This window comes from Eucyclogobius newberryi, unplaced genomic scaffold (genome assembly GCF_026437365.1).
Source record: "Eucyclogobius newberryi isolate DKJ021-1_F unplaced genomic scaffold, fEucNew1.0.hap1 SCAF_5, whole genome shotgun sequence".
In the NCBI taxonomy this organism is placed as follows: Eukaryota; Metazoa; Chordata; class Actinopteri; order Gobiiformes; family Gobiidae; genus Eucyclogobius; species Eucyclogobius newberryi.
The window spans coordinates 11335572-11355236 of NW_027316167.1; the positions used below are offsets into that span (position 1 = coordinate 11335572).

General features: G+C 40.9%; 1 protein-coding gene across 5 annotated transcripts in view; it reads right to left on the minus strand.

Moving 5' to 3' along the window:
- Nucleotides 1-18848, minus strand: part of sema6d (semaphorin 6D) — a 32178-nt gene extending 13330 nt beyond the window's left edge. For 4 of the 5 annotated variants that reach the window (XM_072465483.1, XM_072465481.1, XM_072465482.1 and 1 more), the window contains exons 1-8: nt 17859-18000; nt 8117-8280; nt 5528-5639; nt 4074-4134; nt 3260-3322; nt 2949-3050; nt 2455-2545; nt 1210-1329 (exon numbers count right to left, since the gene is read on the minus strand). In XM_072465483.1, the coding sequence (XP_072321584.1) occupies nt 1210-1329; nt 2455-2545; nt 2949-3050; nt 3260-3322; nt 4074-4134; nt 5528-5639; nt 8117-8234 (667 nt within the window). In that variant the 5' untranslated portion in view covers nt 8235-8280; nt 17859-18000. Of the gene's footprint in view, nt 1-1209; nt 1330-2454; nt 2546-2948; nt 3051-3259; nt 3323-4073; nt 4135-5527; nt 5640-8116; nt 8281-17858; nt 18001-18768 lie in introns of those variants that run through there. The other variant, XM_072465480.1, reaches the window with a different exon arrangement.
- Nucleotides 18849-19665: the final 817 nt, after the last annotated feature.

Below are 19665 nucleotides of genomic sequence, written 5' to 3' on the forward strand. Positions count from 1 at the left end.
ATTGAGTTTTTAAGAAATGCTAAATGTGAAAATCGAGTACATCGTTTAGAATAAGAAAGCTATAAAAAGAGATAATTAATAAAAAATCTTTAAAAATGAAGTGATTTTCAAATAGGGGCATATGGTGTATTTCTGCACTTACACTGACTTAACTATTACAATTTTAAGTACAGTTAGTAGTGTAATGCATCACTGGGAAAATACTTGCAATTTAATTGGTTACTAACAAAATACTCTTGTGAGTTACGTGTGACACCAACAACAATCCTCTGCGATGTGAATAAGGAACAGGTTGAATGTGTTGAAAGTGACAAACCCACAGGCATGACTTGTGCTGCAGGTGAAAACCTGATGAGCAGCGCTGTAGCCGAGCGGTTGTTATGCAGATGTTAGAGATTTCTATTCTGATTACGATTCTGTGTCATGTGAGACAGTTTAAACAACTCATTGTTTAAATGGCAATAATAAAACATAATAGCCACACATTTGATCAATTTATACAATATTACAAATGTCCTCCCCAGTAATATAACTTATGTTTAAAATATACTAGTACTAATTACCTTTTCAAAGTAACTTCCCCAACACTGATTAACATAATATCGCCTGAATACATCAGAATACTCCCAAAAAGTGTTGACATATTACTTTTTGTCAATATCGCCCAACCCTAGTTACAAGGCCAAGTTAAAGGTCAGATCTGCGGAGAGGCGCCTCTGCTCAGCAACAATTCAAGTTTTTGATCAATAAAAACACCCATAATGAACTGCTAGATGAATACAGTAAATATTATATACACTAACACTATACTGTGGAACATTCCAAATCCAGACAAAGCATTAGCATCTTTGTGTACGCAGAAATGTTACACAATGCACCTTTAAATTTAAACTGAATGTAAGGAACAAAGGTTTTCTGATTGAGAATGAACTAGAATTAACGTAGGTTCAGACATTTCCGTTTGCAGAATCTTGTTTACCCATATTTATTTTTGACTTGTTTGAGCTCCACACCTTGAAAACTGCATCATCACTGATTCAGAGCGTTGCCATGTGCCTAAAAAGTTACGCTGTTAAGTTGTGTTGAAAAGTTTGCGACTCCGTCTATCCTTTTCGCGGCATCTGAAGTGGAGTGGCAGGCGTGTTGTGTGATTGCCGGGAAGCGAGGTGAGGGGGGGGGGAATGATTGAGACTGATGAGGTGGCTTTACCTTTGAGCCATTTGGAGTCGTATTTAATGGTCCTCAGTGCAGATCCATCACCCATACTCCGATAGATGACAGAATCACTCGCCTGGAAGTCCGCTACTGTGGCAGAATACAGCTTTCCCTCTGAAATAAACCAAAGAGATCCATTACAATTTGACTATAAGCAGGCTTAATAATGATTTGTAGTAGGTTTCGGTGACTAAAATGGTCATGATTACCGAAAAATGGGACCAAAACAAATATATTTTCTTGGAAATTACACCCTTAAATGTTTGTTTAGTATCATTGTGGTATCAAAATTGGTTTCGAGTAGCAAGACTTTTCCATAGTATCATCATCGAGTTTGAAATGTTTAGGATCGTGTGACTTTGACTGCGTTCACACTGCGTCCTAAATTGGGCCCAGCTTAGTCCCGACGTGAACTCGGTCTGACCTCGTTCTAGTCCTTGCTCAGTCCTGATTTAATCCGGGTTTCGTTTCGGGTTTAGTCCTGGTTTATTCTAGTGACCAGATTTTCTAATTTAAAAACTTTGACACACACGGTGCTATGGGAAGTAATGAAATTAGTGCATCTTTCGTGTCAAAGCCAGATTTTCTCTAGTTTGGCTAGAAAGAAACACCAATATATTTCCTTCTTTACTGTTGGAAGGTCTCAAAGTGGTCAAAACTGGGCCAACTGGGACATGTTTTACACCTCACTCTGTTGTCAAAGAACCGGGGTTACGTTAAGTAACCTTGTGTTTTGGATACATCTGCTGGGACATGGGACACAGAGCTCAAAACTGGGACTGCCCCGTGTAAATAGGGACCTCCAATCACCCTAGTTTAGTCCCAATGTTGCTGTGGTGAATGCGCGACAACATCCAGGATTAAATCAGGCCCACTCAAGACTAAACCGGGATTACCGCCCTCAAAACAGGCCTAAAACTGGATCAGACCAGCATGAAACAAGGTCTACCACCAGAATTAAGTATAATACACTTCAAATTGAACAAACCCTTAATGGTGTTGCATGTTACACATCCCCCAGATTGCACAATACTACTTCTGCTCATTGCTTTTTCCTCTTCTCTGACAAGGGCCTAATTGGGTGAGTTGTTATCGCTGCAAGCTTTGTTTTAGCATGACATAGACACAGAGGAGATAATGAGAGCGCGGATTGGAACACATTAGACGCTCTCAAACTAGAACTAGTGTTTGTGTGTGTGGTGTGTGGGCGTGGGTTAGTGGGTTTTGCCTGACCCTTACCGGCAAATAGGGCTACATTGGTTTGCTTGGAGTCGAACGGGCAGCGCGCCAAGCCATTGATCTCCTCCCCGTCAAATTCAAGGTTATCCAGCTGCAACAAGCACCCACACGGTAAGACACAACAAGAGACACGGAAACGAACAACGAGCGCTCGGCGACTTCAGCGCGGATTTGCTCGTGTCAAGCGCGTTTAAAGCGAAAGTGGAACAAAGAGGTTTACATGAGGTTGTGATGCGAGTAGAGGCGGGCGACATGTCAAAATGTGGATCATATCGTGAATGGAAAGAAATATTACAAAAAAGCTGACAATGAAATGCAGTTTGTGTTTTCAAATAAAGGTATAAAGTGATGTTATTGCAGTTTTACAATTGGTTTTAAAGAGATTTCACGTTTGCCTGAGAATTCAACTTCAACTAATACGTTTTGAGGTTTTTTTGGAAGTGTATTAGGGAGATATAATAAAAATCAATTAAAACAACGCAATGGATACTGACCCTGTAGTAACGGCACATTGGGTTGAAGCCGTTGGTGCCGCAGATGAAAACCAAGTCGTCATTTCGAGGGACAAGGACTTTGATGAAGTTGTGACACTCGTCCTACAAACAAAAATAACAGAAGTCGTGTATATTATATTAGGTACGTTTTAAACTACTCTTAAGGTATGAAGATAGACAAATGCTCCTGTAGATGAAAATACAGTAAAGGAGGGTTCAGCTTTCTAACAACATTGATATCGTCTTGCACAGATGTAGTTTTTCCGCATTGATATGGCTTAAATACCTAATATGCAGATTTCCATACATACCCTGTGTTTCCCTCTCACTGCACACATGTTTCTGTCCGATTGTCCCGACCGCCATGTTAGCTTCTGCAAAACAACACAACGCCACAATATTTAGACATACACTTCTGTCACGAGCATACAGTCGAGTTTCCACTTGGGCTAGGGTCTCATTTTACAAGCTGTCCACCACTGTTGTGATGGATGGCCCCTGTTTATTCGGCACGGGGCCCGAAAAAGACAAGCCGTTCTGAGCCTGAATCTTAAAGGGACAAATACAACTTTTCACAGATTGTGCCCGTTTGGAATTGGTTTTGTTGTCAATGTAAACTTGACATTTGTTGTGGTTTGGTCCTGGTTTGAGCTCAAGTTTAATCCTTATAAAGCTTTTGAGATTAGTCCTTATTTAGTCTCAGTTAAATCCCAGTTATGGTGTATGTATGTGTGTAAGTGTGTTTACAACCTATAACACTTGGACCAAAAGGATCTTATTATCACAATGATGGTGGCATTATCAAAACGTCAAAAAATAATCAACCACTTGTAATTTACACCAATAATACGCATTATTCTTAAATATTCTCTATCTAGAAGCATTCAGTCGCCACATTTTTACCTTTATTTAGTTAAAAATGTATGTTAAAAGTTCAGATGTACAACAGAAATAACAGTTTGATGAGATAACTACAAAAACTACTACTACTAAACACAAACATATTCCAGCCAGTTTATTTAGGAAAAATAGATCATATTCACAAATCAGGTTGACTGTAGTTGTGTATTTGTGTGTTGAGCTGGAGGGAGCTCATACGTTTCTGTAGGATGGGCTGAATCTTACCCGATATGGGATGATCTCGTTCCTGTAGCTCTCTCGCAAACTGACGAGGTACACCTGATCTCTGCCAACACAAAACACACGGTATCAGTGACACAGCAGCTTTACACACAGTTTGAATATTAATGTCCATCTACTAATAGACCGTTAATTACTTGTAGTAAAAGGGATAGTTTCAATTTTTAAAGTGGGGTTTTACATGGCGCTCGTTAATAGTTAATGCTGAGGTGTGTCCCTCCTCTGTTTTAAAGCCTGCTAATATGGCGCTTTTATTCGATTAGCCTGCCCTGATACTGAAGAGGTTTTTTAAACAATTTTACCACCGGTTTCATTTTCAATATATTATAAACGATGTACGTATTTTTTTACCTGGAAATTTTTCTTTTATTGCATTTTATGACAAGGGGAAAGAACCAAATGGACGATTGTTACTTTTATGCCCTGCACTTTGGACATCAGTTTATTTATGAAATGTACAATAAAAAACACACGGGTGTCTTTTTCTTTATTTGCCTGGTGCTTTTCCACTCAATTACCAGCCTTGGGTGGCTTACCGGGCTCTAATGTAACTATGGCTTTTTTATTCAAGAATATAATATAAAACAATGGCTGACACTAGTTTTACAAGTATACACACCAGTTTTATGCTAGCATGCTACATTCTTCCCTATTATTTTAATTAATTCCATTGCTATTTTATTGTTTTGTGGTTTTGCTGTAACTAGTTTCATTGTTTTGCGACTTGTCAGATCAAACATGTTTTTGTTGTTATTTTGTCTCTGCGCTGTGCTGTGCTTTGGAAACTGTTTTGCATCAAAAAAAAAAGTGCTGTATAAATAAATCAGATTTGAAACTGAGAGTAAAACAGATCCCAAACTGAGCGATTGATTTGCCGTTTCCCACGTAAACAAAGGACAAGAAGACATTATTTAATGTGGAAAAATTGCAGGAATGATTGACGTTGCGGCATACAGAATTACACGACGTACAAATGTTCAGAGCCTCGGCCACATTACTGACAAAGTACGCAATAACGTTTTATCAGGCCGTGAAAAAACGCACACAGAGGCCACGTGTTTTCTACCTCCATCAACTGTTTACCTTACGGCGTGTGACAATATGAACTCGCCTCGGCGGGGTGGGTTTTTAACAGCGCGTGTCGAGATGATTTTCAGCCTCGGTATTGGCACACGTCTGATTAATCCTAGTGGCCGTAAACAGCTGCATGGACATGTATAGATGCCAAGAAATCCCACACAAAACGTCAGCGCAGGATGACAAACGCCTCGCTTGGATCGATGAGGCTGTATTCATCACGCTGCGGCCCTCGAAGACCTGAGGCAATAACGCTAAGAGCTCTTCCTCGCATCTCGTTGTTTACCCGCTGAAGGAGGGACGCGGGGTGATACTGGGGGAGGTTGGAATGGGGGGGGGGGTGTCGTGCGAGTGATATTTACCTGCCAGCAATGAACAGTGTGTCCTGGATCTTGGTCATGAGCTGAAAGTCGAGGCGATGCTGGGACTCGTTTCCAGAGGGCCGGCCTCTGAATACGGGATACCGGCGAGAAACTGTGGACAAAAAAAGAGTCTATGATGAGGAAACTCTGGAGATGTGTATGGGTGGACGAAAACAAGAGTATATTGATAACAATTTTCAGATGATATGCTGTACATCTGACAGACATGTGTTAAATAATGGCATTAAAAGGATTTTTTTAGGTTTAATTGTCAGTAAATTGGGTTAATGAATCACAAAAGTGTAAAAATATCACCGTATTACTCTTATCTGAAGGTTTACAACAAACTGTTCATGTCAAATCCACAAAGCATCTCTGTATAGCTAAAAGTTGTCAATATTTCAGAAAGGACCAATACTACTGTTTGATTGACTACTGATTCTCTGTGTCATTGTATTGTGATCAAAGTGCAAAACTCAAAGTGCAAAAAGCTCTTGCATATTGATCATCACAATCAGGACTGTAACAATAATTACAATATTGACTTATTGTTCAATATATGATTGAAAAAACAATAATTTTGTATAGAACAATAAGAATTGAGAAATGAGAAACTTCTGTAACACATTATCGACGCAAACCAACTAATAAATTGTTTAATTGTGCCATTTATTATAACCAATACTGCGCATTTGGAATTGAAGAGTTTTTGTGTCAGTGGTATAAACTAGTTTCAAAATGATCATGATAGTTTTTTCCAGAAATGCATCGATTCAAATAATTTTACGCAACATTTTCATCATTTGTATTATGATAGTATTTATTATGGTGTTCCCTTTTGCCTCTTAAATATAAAAGAATAATGAATCACATACGCAGTGGACTTGACACAGGCTTAGTGTAACAAGTAGTAACCTGACGACTCTCGTGCCGTGTTGCCATATCACAAAGCAGTGAGTCATTGTAGTTTGTATTAATGCAAAACAACACAGAGTGACAATTACCGGTGCGTTCAAACGCCCTGGTTTTCTGTCCACGTCTTCTCTCCCATTTAACCAACAACAAAGCGTACATTTTAAATCGTGACTCTATCCTCTGCGCTGGCACTACTTTGGACAGATAGCGTTGTTCTTGGAGCCTAAATTGAAACGCATTAGCGCAGATAGAACTAAATGAATCGACAGGGGATGCAAACAAGCTGTAATAGTAGGACTAATGAAAGCTGCTCCAGGCACTTAAACACAGATCAACTCGCGCATTCAACTCCAGCCTTGTGAGTTGATATAATTATGCCGCTTGCCGACAAATCCTTCTGCAATTAAGGTAATGGCAGAGTAGAAATATCTGTATTCTTTATAATCATGCGCGTGCCTTGGACTCGAGGTAATGGCCGCTCGCGTCAGCACATCTTCGGATCTCTCTGTTGTTCAAAATCCACTTAATGTTTGCGCTGACCGGGCAGAGGATTGATTTTATTACGACGGGAAATCATAAGTTGAAGAACCAGAAACGGCAAAAAAAAAAAGTCTTTGCAGATAGTGACTACAAAATTTAATTACGCCGTCCTTTATCTGAATGCCAAATGGGTGGTTTTACTTAAATACAGACTATGTTCCCTCCTGTTTAGTATGCGCCCTCACTGTCCCGGGATATTAGGGGATTGTGTTGCTGACTTTTTCATTCCCTTCAAGGTCATAATTGTGTTATTTCCATTCTACTTCATCTGCCTGCTACAATAGTGTGCAGTGATTTGCATTTTCATTTAGCAAAGGGTTTATGCTGCGTCTAATACGTGTGAGGATAACTGCCATTTTGTAATCTATACTTTCTTAAGAGCAATTGTGTTTAGACATTAGGCTGGTACAATCACACAGATTGCGATTACAATTTGAAAAAGATGTAATAAAAAGAAGCACGATGTAATCTAATTTACAGTGGATAATAATAATATTCTTCCTCCTTTTGACAATTGTTTCAAACTGTGATTTCAGTTTGTACCCCAATTATTGTGATTACATTTGACGCATTGTTTGATTGTGTTTTACTGTTTGGTGTTCAAATTAAATGCTATTTTGTCAAAAAGGTGTCATCTACAAATCAATACAACATCAATACAAAAACTTAATATTTGAGCTAGTGTCGGTACAAACAAAATCACATGAATAGATACAATAAATCACATGAAAAAAGCTACTAGATGTCGACATGGAACAACTACAGAGAACTTTATTTTGGGTTGAAAGATGGCTTAATAGTTTTATGATTATTTTAAAGTACTGGAATGAAGTAGGCAGCAAAAAGGAGAAGACAAAGAGCGAGTTAGAAAGGATTGATCAGTTTTTTTCTGCTCTATTAAGTACTATCTTGGTTCTTTTCTGTATAAAAGGTTGCCAGTGAGTAGGCTCGTAATCTTTTGTGTGCTTTCTGAGTCCCATCGTCATGGAAATACTTCATAGTTTTGAGAGCGCTAAGCCTTTCTCACTGATGCAAAACTGATGCAAAATTGTCATATTCACAGCCCAGTCGCTGATAACGTCCTCCTAAAAACACTGTATGCCTCTTGTGTGTTGTGCTGGTGTGCTCGCTTACAGTGTGTGTCCACCACATCCAGGGCGGGCGTGTCCTCGGGGAAGCTGACCGCGCCGATGGAGCCCGTCCCCAGCAGCAGCAGCAGAGCAGTGAGCAGAAGCACAGCCCTCTGGCCCATGGCTGCTCCGTCTCCACAACCAGTTACACCGAGCACGAGATGTTACCTGCGAATGCACAAAACACAAGCAACGAGTCAGCTACACAGCCAGTCGACAGTGTTCTGGTAGAATGTGCACGCTTTGGTGGGAGTTTGCAGCGGAATTGTTAGTGTGAAAGTGAAATATTTGCTTTAAATTCGTGCAGAGAGTATTTTTCAGCTTAGATTTCTTGGACAAAACCATACTGTATTTTGAAATGACAACAATATTAGACAGAAAACATCAGGGATTGCTATATTATGCCAAAATAGGGACGTGAAAGTGACGTTCTGTTAATCGATAATTGTGATAATTTAGGTTGCAATATAATTATAAGAACTATAAACTAATAATCATGACAATTTTAGAAGGAAAAATGAGTAATTTCAATTCAATTTGTAACGTTACTACAAAAAAGTGCACTTTAACATCGTTGTTTATATCACAATAATTTGATTTTTATGAAGCTGGCCACAGAAAATTGGACCATGAATGAATTACAAAGAAAAAAAATTGAAATTAAGCTTTTCACTTCTGTTTTGTCACTTTTGAAAAACATAGCAAGCACATTCATTCAACACCTTGAAATCAAACTATTTTCTGCACAATTTCAGCTTTTCTTTCGCCTTTGATGACTCTACACACCGGACAATAAAGTTATCCATAACACAATCGTGGTGGAGATTTGTGACATACATTAAGGACCACGTCACGACGTTTACTGCAAATACAAGGAAATCTTACAGTGCTATTATTCAAAAGAAATATATTGTATACATTTTTGCCCCCGGCTTTGCATCCAGCTTGTTTACACTCCATCATTATTGCATCGCATGGACATAAAAACGCTTAACTCTACATATAAAAGAATTCCTCTGGGGAGAAATCCTTCAAGCCTATACCACTTTAGTGCGGTAAAAGTCATAAAATTGCACTTAATCCAACGAGCTGTGAAAACCAACGGCTTCACTCCACTCTTGATAGTTACCGTGGCTCTGAAACGCTCAAGTTTATCATCGCATCCAACTGCTAAACGCAAGCTCACTCGTTCTTCGGCTGCAACTGACGATTGTTTTAGTAGTCGACCAGTCAAACGATGATTTCTATTGTATACTTTTAAACTTTTCAAAACATTATCCACCGTTTAAAGGTTGAAATACGGTAACAAAAGGTTTCTATATAGACAATAATCACAAATAACGTGTATTATTAATAAATCTGTAATTGTGTATCCTTTTTTGACATTTTGCTTGAATAATGAGGTGTTTTTGTACATGTTTTACAGTCTGTATAGTCAAAATATGACTACGGTAATTGTTGTAGCCCTCATTCATTCACTTTTTTGTTTCGCTTTGTTTAGTTCGCCTACCTAATTCACAAACTTGGCGTGGACATGGCAATATTGAATGCTGAGTGTCTAAATGTGGTCAACTGGATGACTGGGCGAGTTGTGGAAGTGTTAGCACAATCCCAGCTTCCCTCCTTCTCTTCCTCCCTCTCTCTTTACATCTGCTGGTTCTGTCAGAGGGGAAGGTCAGCCAAGCGACCGATGGGGCGTCTCTCTGTGTGGGATGGGTACAGAGGAAGTCCACTCAGTTTGGGGCGCCGCGGGCCTGCTGTCTCGCTGCATCTGTGCCGGGTTTTGGACCTCAGCGAAAAAGCGATCGGTGCATTTGTCTTTTTTTTGGAAACTCCATCAATGACCTTGAATGACCTCGGGATGTAGAAGAACTGCATTTAAGACTGGTGTTTTGCATCTTCTACCGTGCTATAACTAACCTTTGCCATCTTCAACGGACCAAACAATATGTAGTGTAATGTAATTCTCCATTTATGTAGTGCAAGGTTAAAAGTGAACTATCCATCAGGCTAAGTTACGCGTCAGATTTGTGGAGAGAAAATCCTGCTCACTGTAAAAATACATCTTTTTAAGCAATACGACCCTGTGATTAAATACATGCAATTTTTCCGGCTCAATGTTGCTAGCTTTAAGTCGTACTTTTAACACTTTAGGAAAAGTATGACTACAGGAAAGGTTACATAGTGCAACTTAAAATATAAAAATAAAAAATACCCTAAAGATGACTAGACAAAACTAAGACTATGACAAATCCAGATCGGGAATTCAAATGTCTATAGCATCTGAGAGACGTGCAGCATACACTTGTTTATTTGATGAATCTGTAATTTGTCATTGCGGTGTAAATATTCCAGATTATAACAAAAATGCTACTTTCCAGGTACTTGTTCCAGGTAAAAACGAAGGCAATTGCAAAATATTATAAAAACAGAGAGCATAGAATGTTTCTCTACGTCAGGTGTCACAAATGTTAATATTAATACAAACTGTATGGAAGCATGAAGAGATGAACTTGCCACTAACTGTTTGATCATTTACACATTAAATAATTTACATTACTATAGAAATGTCAGGAGGCTAGACTTGTCCGATTTGTGCTGCGTGTTAATTGTAAACTCCAGAGCCATTTGCAAAGTGAAATCCGTCCCATTGTTACCAAGACTACTCTCACTTGAGCCTTTCCCCTTGTATTTTTGACGTGTGTTGTCTGCCCGTGGATACACAACACTGGCGGCTGTGGCAATAATTCAAACTGGGACTGGCAGGAGTTTAGTTTATGTGAACGTGTATACTAAGCAGTGCATATTAATGATCAGTGTACCTTCAAATATTTATGAATCAAACAAATTATTCATGCGTGAAAGGCCGGAGCGGATACAAACAATTTACTGTGGGCCACACAGGGAAGTCCGTGGATCAGACTGCAGCGCGCACACACACACACACGCAGACACACACGCACACACACACACACACACACACACACACACAAGCGCACACGGGCAGTTTGAAGGGCCATAATGCACAGAGGCGACGCACACTCTAAGACACACGCGCCATATTGAGTCATTTTTCAATTAGCCCAGAGCACACCTGCTCCAGTGCTGCTTGTGCCCTGCTGCCAGCCCATTAGTGCTGTGATTGATCCACACAGGAAGCACGCCCCAGCAGCAGAGGCAAAGACAATCTATGGGATTTAGAGTTCGACCGCCGAGCGCTCCGATGGGGAAACTTAGTTACATGAGATCGAATCAGTTAAAGCCAACTTTTCAAACTAACGAGTACAAAGTCAGTCAGTATTTTGATACACCACTACACCCAATAAAAAATGTAAAATGTCACAGTATGTTCAAGCAAAAGAGAACAGAAACTACTAAATCTGTGCAACTAGAATGTGTAAACATTTATGAGCAATAGACGGATGTGACAGCAATGTTTTTTGTCCCAATCTTTTGAATCAAATAGAAATATGAGAAATTGCATTATTTCATTTTGGATCAATGTTATGCATAAAGTGTTACAGACTGGCCCTTTCTGTAGTGTAATAACTTATATTATATGTATACTAATATTTGTGGGTACGGAAAGAAAACACAACATAAAGCTGTGGTGCCTGCCTTTTTTTGTAATTGAGAATTTTTTCTTATTTTTCCCTAAAGAATATATTATAAAAGCAGCACTTTGTGACAATAATTAGACAGCTGTGCTCTGCCTTCATCTAAATAATTAATCTGATTGGCTGTGCTCGAGGCGGTCAGCGTGAGTTCCACTTTTCTGTCTGAATCAATGCTGGTGGACATTAACTAAGTACCAAAGGACCTCAGTACTCTTTAAATGATAATTCATATATTCTTTAGCAGAGTGGACTAGCAGCAATGCTTTACATACTTGTACAGGAGAACTCGCTGCCCTCCAAAGTACCTTTATAACCAAACTAATACCGGCCTAACTGTATTATTACGAGCCACTTGGACCCTTCAGTGCAAGTGGTGCCGAGCCCGACGTAAGTGTTTTGGCGTCAATAGAGTCTAATCATAGCTATTCGACCCTCAGCGGGAGACGGCTGCTGCCTTTAAAAGACCAGTGGCATTATGAATGAGCAACTCACCACCTCACATTAGGGACCATTTTGCCTCAATTAGCCTTTTAAATCACTAAATTTTGGGTTACGTGCTTTGACAAAGAGGTAGCAGAACGGCACATTTATCTAGCATTAAATATAGGCTTGGCTTCAACATCTTAGTAACAAATTATGAAAAGTAGTAGTTTACATTTGTTGGTAAAACTTTCACTGTAAATTGTTGTGTACATCGAAGCCTATTTTTGTTTTTATCTAATAGTAATTTTATTTATCTTGTTTTTACTATTGTTCATCGTTGTATGTTGCGCCGAATCACCAAAGCAAGTTCCTATATTTGTGAATATAGGAACATTTCTGATTCTGATTCTAAAAGCATAACTGCAGTCTTGCTATGACAGTTGTAGGGTGGCAACAAAAGTGCCAAGTTAAATCTCAGCCAATGTACTTGAGGAATTTGTAGTGTAGGGACAAAAATAGACTCCAAGCATGTGACAATAGCTGCTATAAACACGATTAAGTCTCGTTTTATCCCTCTCTAGGGTGTATCGTCGGGCTCAGAGGCTGATTTACGTCTCCAGGTAAACTCCTTCGCTAAAATACAGCCAATTTCCATCCGACTTTCATACAAAAAAATCAAGAAAAACAAGCAGGGTGGGTCTCCCCTGATTCCCCTCGGATAGAAATAGCTCCTCCGTCAGAAAGTTTAATGCAAAACAGAGACGCAGGACATGCAGGGGTCAGCCGTCTAAAATTACTCCTCAGTCTCTACGTTAAACCCGTAGTGTGTTTTTTCTATTGACTAGATCTGGTTCATTGCCTCGAGTCCGTGTTTGTGTGTATTTTGGTGTGTGCGTTTGAATATAAAAGCCTCGACAAGCCTAGAGCAAGCGCTTGTCACGCAAAGCTGGGCCATTCAAACGCACTGTACTCGTGTTGTTTATTATTACAGGGTTTTCAGTGTCATGCAGCCGCGCACTTTCCCCGCTGAGGCTGCTGGTTCCATGCCAAGGTGCCCGAGATGGAAGTTGTAGTGGTGTCTTTTTGTCTGTGGTTGTCTCTGTAGCTAGATTGCCCGGGTTGCACATATATTAGAACAAAGGATTTGATGAATAAAACGAACACTGAACCAAAAAAACATATTAAACTAGGACAAGACTAAGGCTAAACAAGGACTATACCAGGTGAGAAGTTTAAAACGTGACTAAACCAAGGTTAAAAAAAGAACTATACCAGGTGTGAAGCCTAAAACATGACTAAACGAAGATTAAATAAAGACTATAACAGGTGAGAAGTCTAAAACGTAACTAAACCAAGACTAAACCTGGACTATACCAAGACTAAACAAGGACTATACCAGGTGAAAAGTCTAAAACAGGGCTAAACCAAGACTAAACCTGGACTATACCAAGACTAAACAAGGACTATACCAAGGCTAAACAAGGACTATACCAGGTGAGAAGTCTAAAACAGGACTAAACCAAGACTAAACAAGGACTATACCAGGTGAGAAGTCTAAAACAGGACTAAACCAAGACTAAACAAGGACTATACCAGGTGAGAAGTCTAAAACAGGACTAAACCAAGACTAAACAAGGACTATACCAGGTGAGAAGTCTAAAACAGGACTAAACCAAGACTAAACAAGGACTATACCAGGTGAGAAGTCTAAAACAGGACTAAACCAAGACTAAACAAGGACTATACCAGGTGAGAAGTCTAAAACAGGACTAAACCAAGACTAAACAAGGACTATACCAGGTGAGAAGTCTAAAACAGGACTAAACCAAGACTAAACAAGGACTATACCAGGTGAGAAGTCTAAAACAGGACTAAACCAAGACTAAACAAGGACTATACCAGGTGAGAAGTCTAAAACCTGGACTATACCAAGACTAAACCTGGACTATAGCAGGGTTAATCAAGGACTATACCAGGTGAGAGGTATAAAACATGACTAAAATTGGACTATACTAAACACAAACCAGGACAACACAAGGTTTTGAATAGAAGTTTGAACTGATAAAACATCAAAAACCAACAAAGCTGTTTAAACGTGCCTTTCCCTTCATTCATCAATATCAATGGGATGATTACCATGCAGTACAGCTAAGCTTCAGCGATGACACACTATCGCGCGTATTTGTCCATTTCTGTCGCGTTTGTTTGCGAAGAAATCTGAATTGATGGGGGGCAATAAAAGCTGGCAAACAACAGGCGTGCGTGAGGTTTGGTGAGTTGTGTGTGAATATAATCCAGGCAGAACAATGACCGACGCTGCTCCGGGCTGCTCCACTTGTCATCCAGCACCACAATGAGCTGTAATCCTAACAGCGCGGGGTAAAAGATAGCACAGGCTTCAGTTTACCTCCCTCACACACTTCTGTCTACGGCAAGTGAGAAGGACCATGTAAGTGATGGCATCCTGCAACCCAGAAGTGTCAAGCTCAGACAGAGAGTTAAAGTGCTTCAATACTTTTTGTTAAGTAGAGAAATCAATCTTAGTTTTATGGTTCCTTTGGGAAGAAATGTTGCAATTCAAGGATTATTCTTGAGTATTGATTCCATGACCAAACAACAGTGAAATGATTTTATTTTCCTTTCATTCACATGGTCTAATAAATTGCCTTTGTATTTAACCAGCTTTACAAAACAAAAACTTGAGTTGATGTTATTTTCCTGTGTGACATACAAAGAAATGACTTGACATTTGGGTAAAACGCTCGCAGTTTTTTTAGTTCTTGCAATTGTATTCTGAATTATGATTTATCAATTCACCAAATAATCCTGACACCGTTTTTGTGTAAAGAAACCTGGAAATCTAGCTTGTTTAGACTTACAACCAAACCTATTGAACCTCTTATTCCCTTTGCTTTTCAAATATGTCTTCTACAATCATAAAAATGATTGTAGAATGATTTAAATCTAGTTTTGCCACATCGTTTCCTTCCAAACACCCTTTCTAACACAATTCCTCCACTGGTCAAGACAGGGAACGAACAAACACATAGGATATTCTAACCTTTGCTGCTGGACTATTTCACATTTGACAATAACGTCTGTTTTGTTATTTGCTTCCGTCATTCCCTGCTTATTTCAGGTGTGCCAGCTCATGCCTTAAGTCAGGATCAAATTTCCCAAAGATGCAAAGTGGCTAAAAAGTCATCGAGATGCATGACCAGCAGCCACTGAATCAGCCTCATGATTAGCCAGCGCCCAGCTCCAGGAATGATTACCACATACAACACCCCTTGCGAGCGCTTAAAATGCTAACTAACCCCAATCCTTTCCAATTTAGCGATTCTCTCCCTCTCTCTCTCGTGTTAACCGGTTAGGACTTGTTGTGTCTTACAGATATTGGCACAAGAAGGAGGAAGAAAAGGGCTGCGCTGCCACCCTAAACCCGACTTTGTTTGTAACAGGAGAAAGGCAGTTCTCAGCAGCAGTTCAGCCATGGACCAATACAATGAGTGGGCTGAGTTGCAGGTGTGACCACGAACAAAAGGGGCTCTGGGTACATCTATTCTCCATTATAGCGCCCCACCCCCGGTAAGAGCAAAGGCACTGGTGCTGCGTTTGGGGGGACTCGACAAAACAAACCACACGCAGGCATCACGGGCATGTTGGCTTCAAATGTGGCGTTTAAAAGTTTTAATAGAGTGAAGATCGAAATCTGCTACTGCTACTCAATCTGCTAAAGAACGTGTCGAAATGTCAAAATATCGTGATAAGAGGGTTCGCTTTACAGACGTATGAATGAACAAACGGGGTGTAGTCGGTGTTTTTCCTCCATCAAGTGACTTTTAGGCTTCATTTCGACCCGGTTGACGAGTGAATACATCATCTTTTATATCCAATTTAATTTATGTTATCGACATCTTCAACTTCAACACACAAGATCAAGTCTATAACCAAAAACGACAGAATGATCTTTCTAAAACAACGAAACAAGCAAATGGACTTCTTTCAGAGTTTAATAATACAACTAAATACGTCTATTATATTTAATTCAAGTAAAATGCCTTATTTTGCAGCGGTTGTAGATGATCTGGATTCACTTTGGTGGTTCCGGTCACTTGGTTCCGACTCTTGGCAACCGCTCCAGTGCAGTGAGGGGAAATGTATAACCAAAAACAGATACAACGTTACAAAGGTCAAGTTTGACTATATTCAAGCCGTTTCTGTATCTGGCTGGCTTGTGTTAGAACGGCAATAGGTTTAATGTGGGTTAATTTTGGGTGTCTCGGGTCACTTGGATCTGACCTGTAGTGACCAGTGAAGCAGCTGTAGTCTGTAGCCGCCCGCGCTCCGGCGGTGACCGGGCGGCCGCTCTGGATAAAGCCTGTATTTTGGGGTAATTAGCCTTGTTGGTCTCTGGGAGGGATCTGAGGCTCTCCAGATGCGCACATCTGGCACCGAGATTAAAGAAACAGCCCCTGCCTTTCATTCTATAAAGAGCAACACGGGAAAGGTCATTTATTATGGTCTTTGAGGCAGCACTGTTGGCAATATTAGCCATACAAACAAAGATGAAACGACTTATTCCAGCTCAACTCCCAAATGTAGAGGGGCATTTTGCTTGCTTGACACTTGCAAAGACACGTCAAAACATGGGCATAACCCCAGTACAACACAACGCTCGCCAAACCCACTTAAGACATAGATTATTATAACATTATCGCACCAGAAAGTCCCTTTTAACCTCTTCAAAGTTCTGACATTCACGTGATCCCTGCTCAGGTCATGATTCACGAGTCAAATGCCCTTGGGTCAGAGATGGAGAAAGAGGCTGATGCGTAACACCACAAATCATCTCAACCTTGCGTAAAAAGGGGAGTATAGTATTAACAAACGTGCCTGTCCGTGATCCCCGTGTTGCTCAACAAGTGCACATCCAAACTTACGACATGATTCGGTTCCTATAGGTGGCTCCTCCAAGTTTTTACGCGTGGCTGCGCCGGTGCCGCGCGCTCGCCCCACGGAGCGGTGAGGCGCGCATAATGCCCGGGCTTTTGTGCGCGAACATCAGGGGGAGTGAAAGCATTCTGCACCGTACCAAACCTATTCAAGCCCCCCTTTTGAGTCCACATGTTGGGCCCCCGTACAAAAGGACTACAAAGGCGCGGGGAGGGGGGACAGTGCGGTGTCAACAACAGGACGCGGCTGAAACGCGGTGAACGCAGCGCGGCGCGGCTCCTGGAAGGTTATAAAGCAGGAGCCGCGTCCATTATTACGGACAGTGACGTGAACGCGAGACAATAGTGCATAAAACTGACCAGACGCACAGCTCACGTGCAAATCTGCCTTATCTCGTGCCCGTCTTTCTATTGTCTTTTATATAGTCCAGCAGACACCGCGGGTTTGAAGTTTCTATTCTAAGGCGTTTAATCCAATCAAAAACACCGACCCGTCTGTTAAAACGCGTGCCACTGAGATCACTAACGCAGTACCACACAACACAAAGGTTATCTGGGAAAAGTGGAGGGGAAAATGAGACTTTTCTTGCAGGAAAAGCAGCGCGGAGTGTGGATAACAACACACCCGAGCCAGGCGCACAAAGTCCACCGCGTGTCAAATCCAAATGAAACTGCCATCTCCCTATTCACAAACACTTCCACCTTCACTTCCAACTTATGACTGCATTTCACTTCACAACCAAAAACCTACCTTGAAAATCCACTCATGAATCGGCCACTCCACAATGATATATTCCTCTGGTAATCCATTAAAAATGCCCAGCGCGTGAATAAGTGTAAATCCTTATTAAAAGAGAACATCCAGTCGTGGTTTTTTCTGGTTATTATTGGTCCACTTTAGTGCTCTTTACGCTCGCGTTTCGCCCCTGCTCGTCTCTGGCTCTCCCGGACTCACTGCGCTCGGTCCGTCCCCGTCCTCGGCTCCCTGCGCTCTGACGATGACTGATCTTCAACAAAAAAAACCCTCAGCAGCAGCAGCAGCAGAACAACCCTCCCCCCTCTGTTTCTCCCTCTCTCTCTTCTCTCTCTTTCCACTACTATTAACTTTGGGAAAAGCAGAAAGAAAAGGCATAAACATTAACGACGCGCGCGGCTGCAACTCACTTTGTACACAAACGCGGATCAACCATTCACTTCTCATGCATATTAAACATTTTAACGTTTCATAAAACTTGCACAGGCCAATGTCAAAACCGAGCAGTGTTTAAAGTCGCGTGTTATTGTCTAAAATTTGGAGACGGGCGAGATTGACGCGTGCAATTACTAATTTCTGTTATAATAAAGTCATTCTAATATTGCAGTTATTAAACGTTATTCCTCAAAACTAAAAAAAAGGGTCGTTTTCGCGTTTGACGGTTGCATGTTGGTGAGAAAAAAGGAGTAGAAAGAAAGACTTTAACAGGCAAGTCCTATAAAGGAATGAATGAACGCGGTGTAAAAATAGACGCAACTATTTCGGTCGTGCGCGTTTTTGCAGAGCTGCGCTGCCACGGTCACGCGAATGTTTACTTTCTCCATGCAAAAGAAACCCAAAAAGGCTTAGTATTTTTTAAAAGAAGAAGAAGAAACGTGTGCAAATCCACGCAGTCGTAATAACTCACCTCATCTGAAAGTTTAAGTATCCCCCGTTTGGCTTTCGCAGTATAATCCGCAGTAAAAAGACGCGTCGTAAGTTCTCTTGGCCTGGCTCGGCTGAGAGAAAAACAAACTAATGCACGGCAAATGGCGTAATTCGAGCCGTGCGAAGTCAATCCGTCCTGCGAGAGGTTCTGCCGCGGCCAATGAGCTGCGAGCTGGCTCCCCGGTCCCTCCCGGTCCCTCCCCCCGGAGCCCCGTGTCCCGTCCCCGCGCGCGCAGGCTTTGGGCTTTTGCTGCTTCTCCTCCAGCTTCCTTCCTTTTCTTTTCTTTTCTCTCTGTCCGTGGACGACCCCCTCTCCGCCTCTTCTCCTTCTGCCAACATGGGGTGTGAGTGACCCCATGTTGGCCCCCCACGACCCCTCCTCACAAGGGCCCTTCCCCCCAGCCCAGCTCAAACTCACAACTTTTGGCAGAGCCGCGTTTGTGAAGGAAAGTGTTCAAAGCTTTGGTGAAGCAGTTGCTCAGAATAGAAAGAAAGCTCAGGATAACGACTTGATCTGTGATTTTTTTAAAAGGTACACAGATCTGTCTGGGAGTTGTGAATGATTCATGCAGGCTTTTTGCACATGGACTGTTGTTGACTTTCTTCAATCTGCAGCTTTGATTCAACATATTATCTAATTCATATTATTGTAGATTTTTTTTGTAGACAACAGTTTGGAATAAAGTAGGCTAAAGAAAATACCTGGCCACAGCGTGTGCTTTTGTGTTTAGTCAAGTAGTTTGTCATTTGTTTTGTTTTTTTATTAATGAAAGAAAAATGTAAAAAATAGATAAAAATGAATGTATTATATGAACCAAATCTTCATCTTTTTCTCTCTTACCACTAGATGGAGTCTTCTCAGTCTGATATTGTTTTG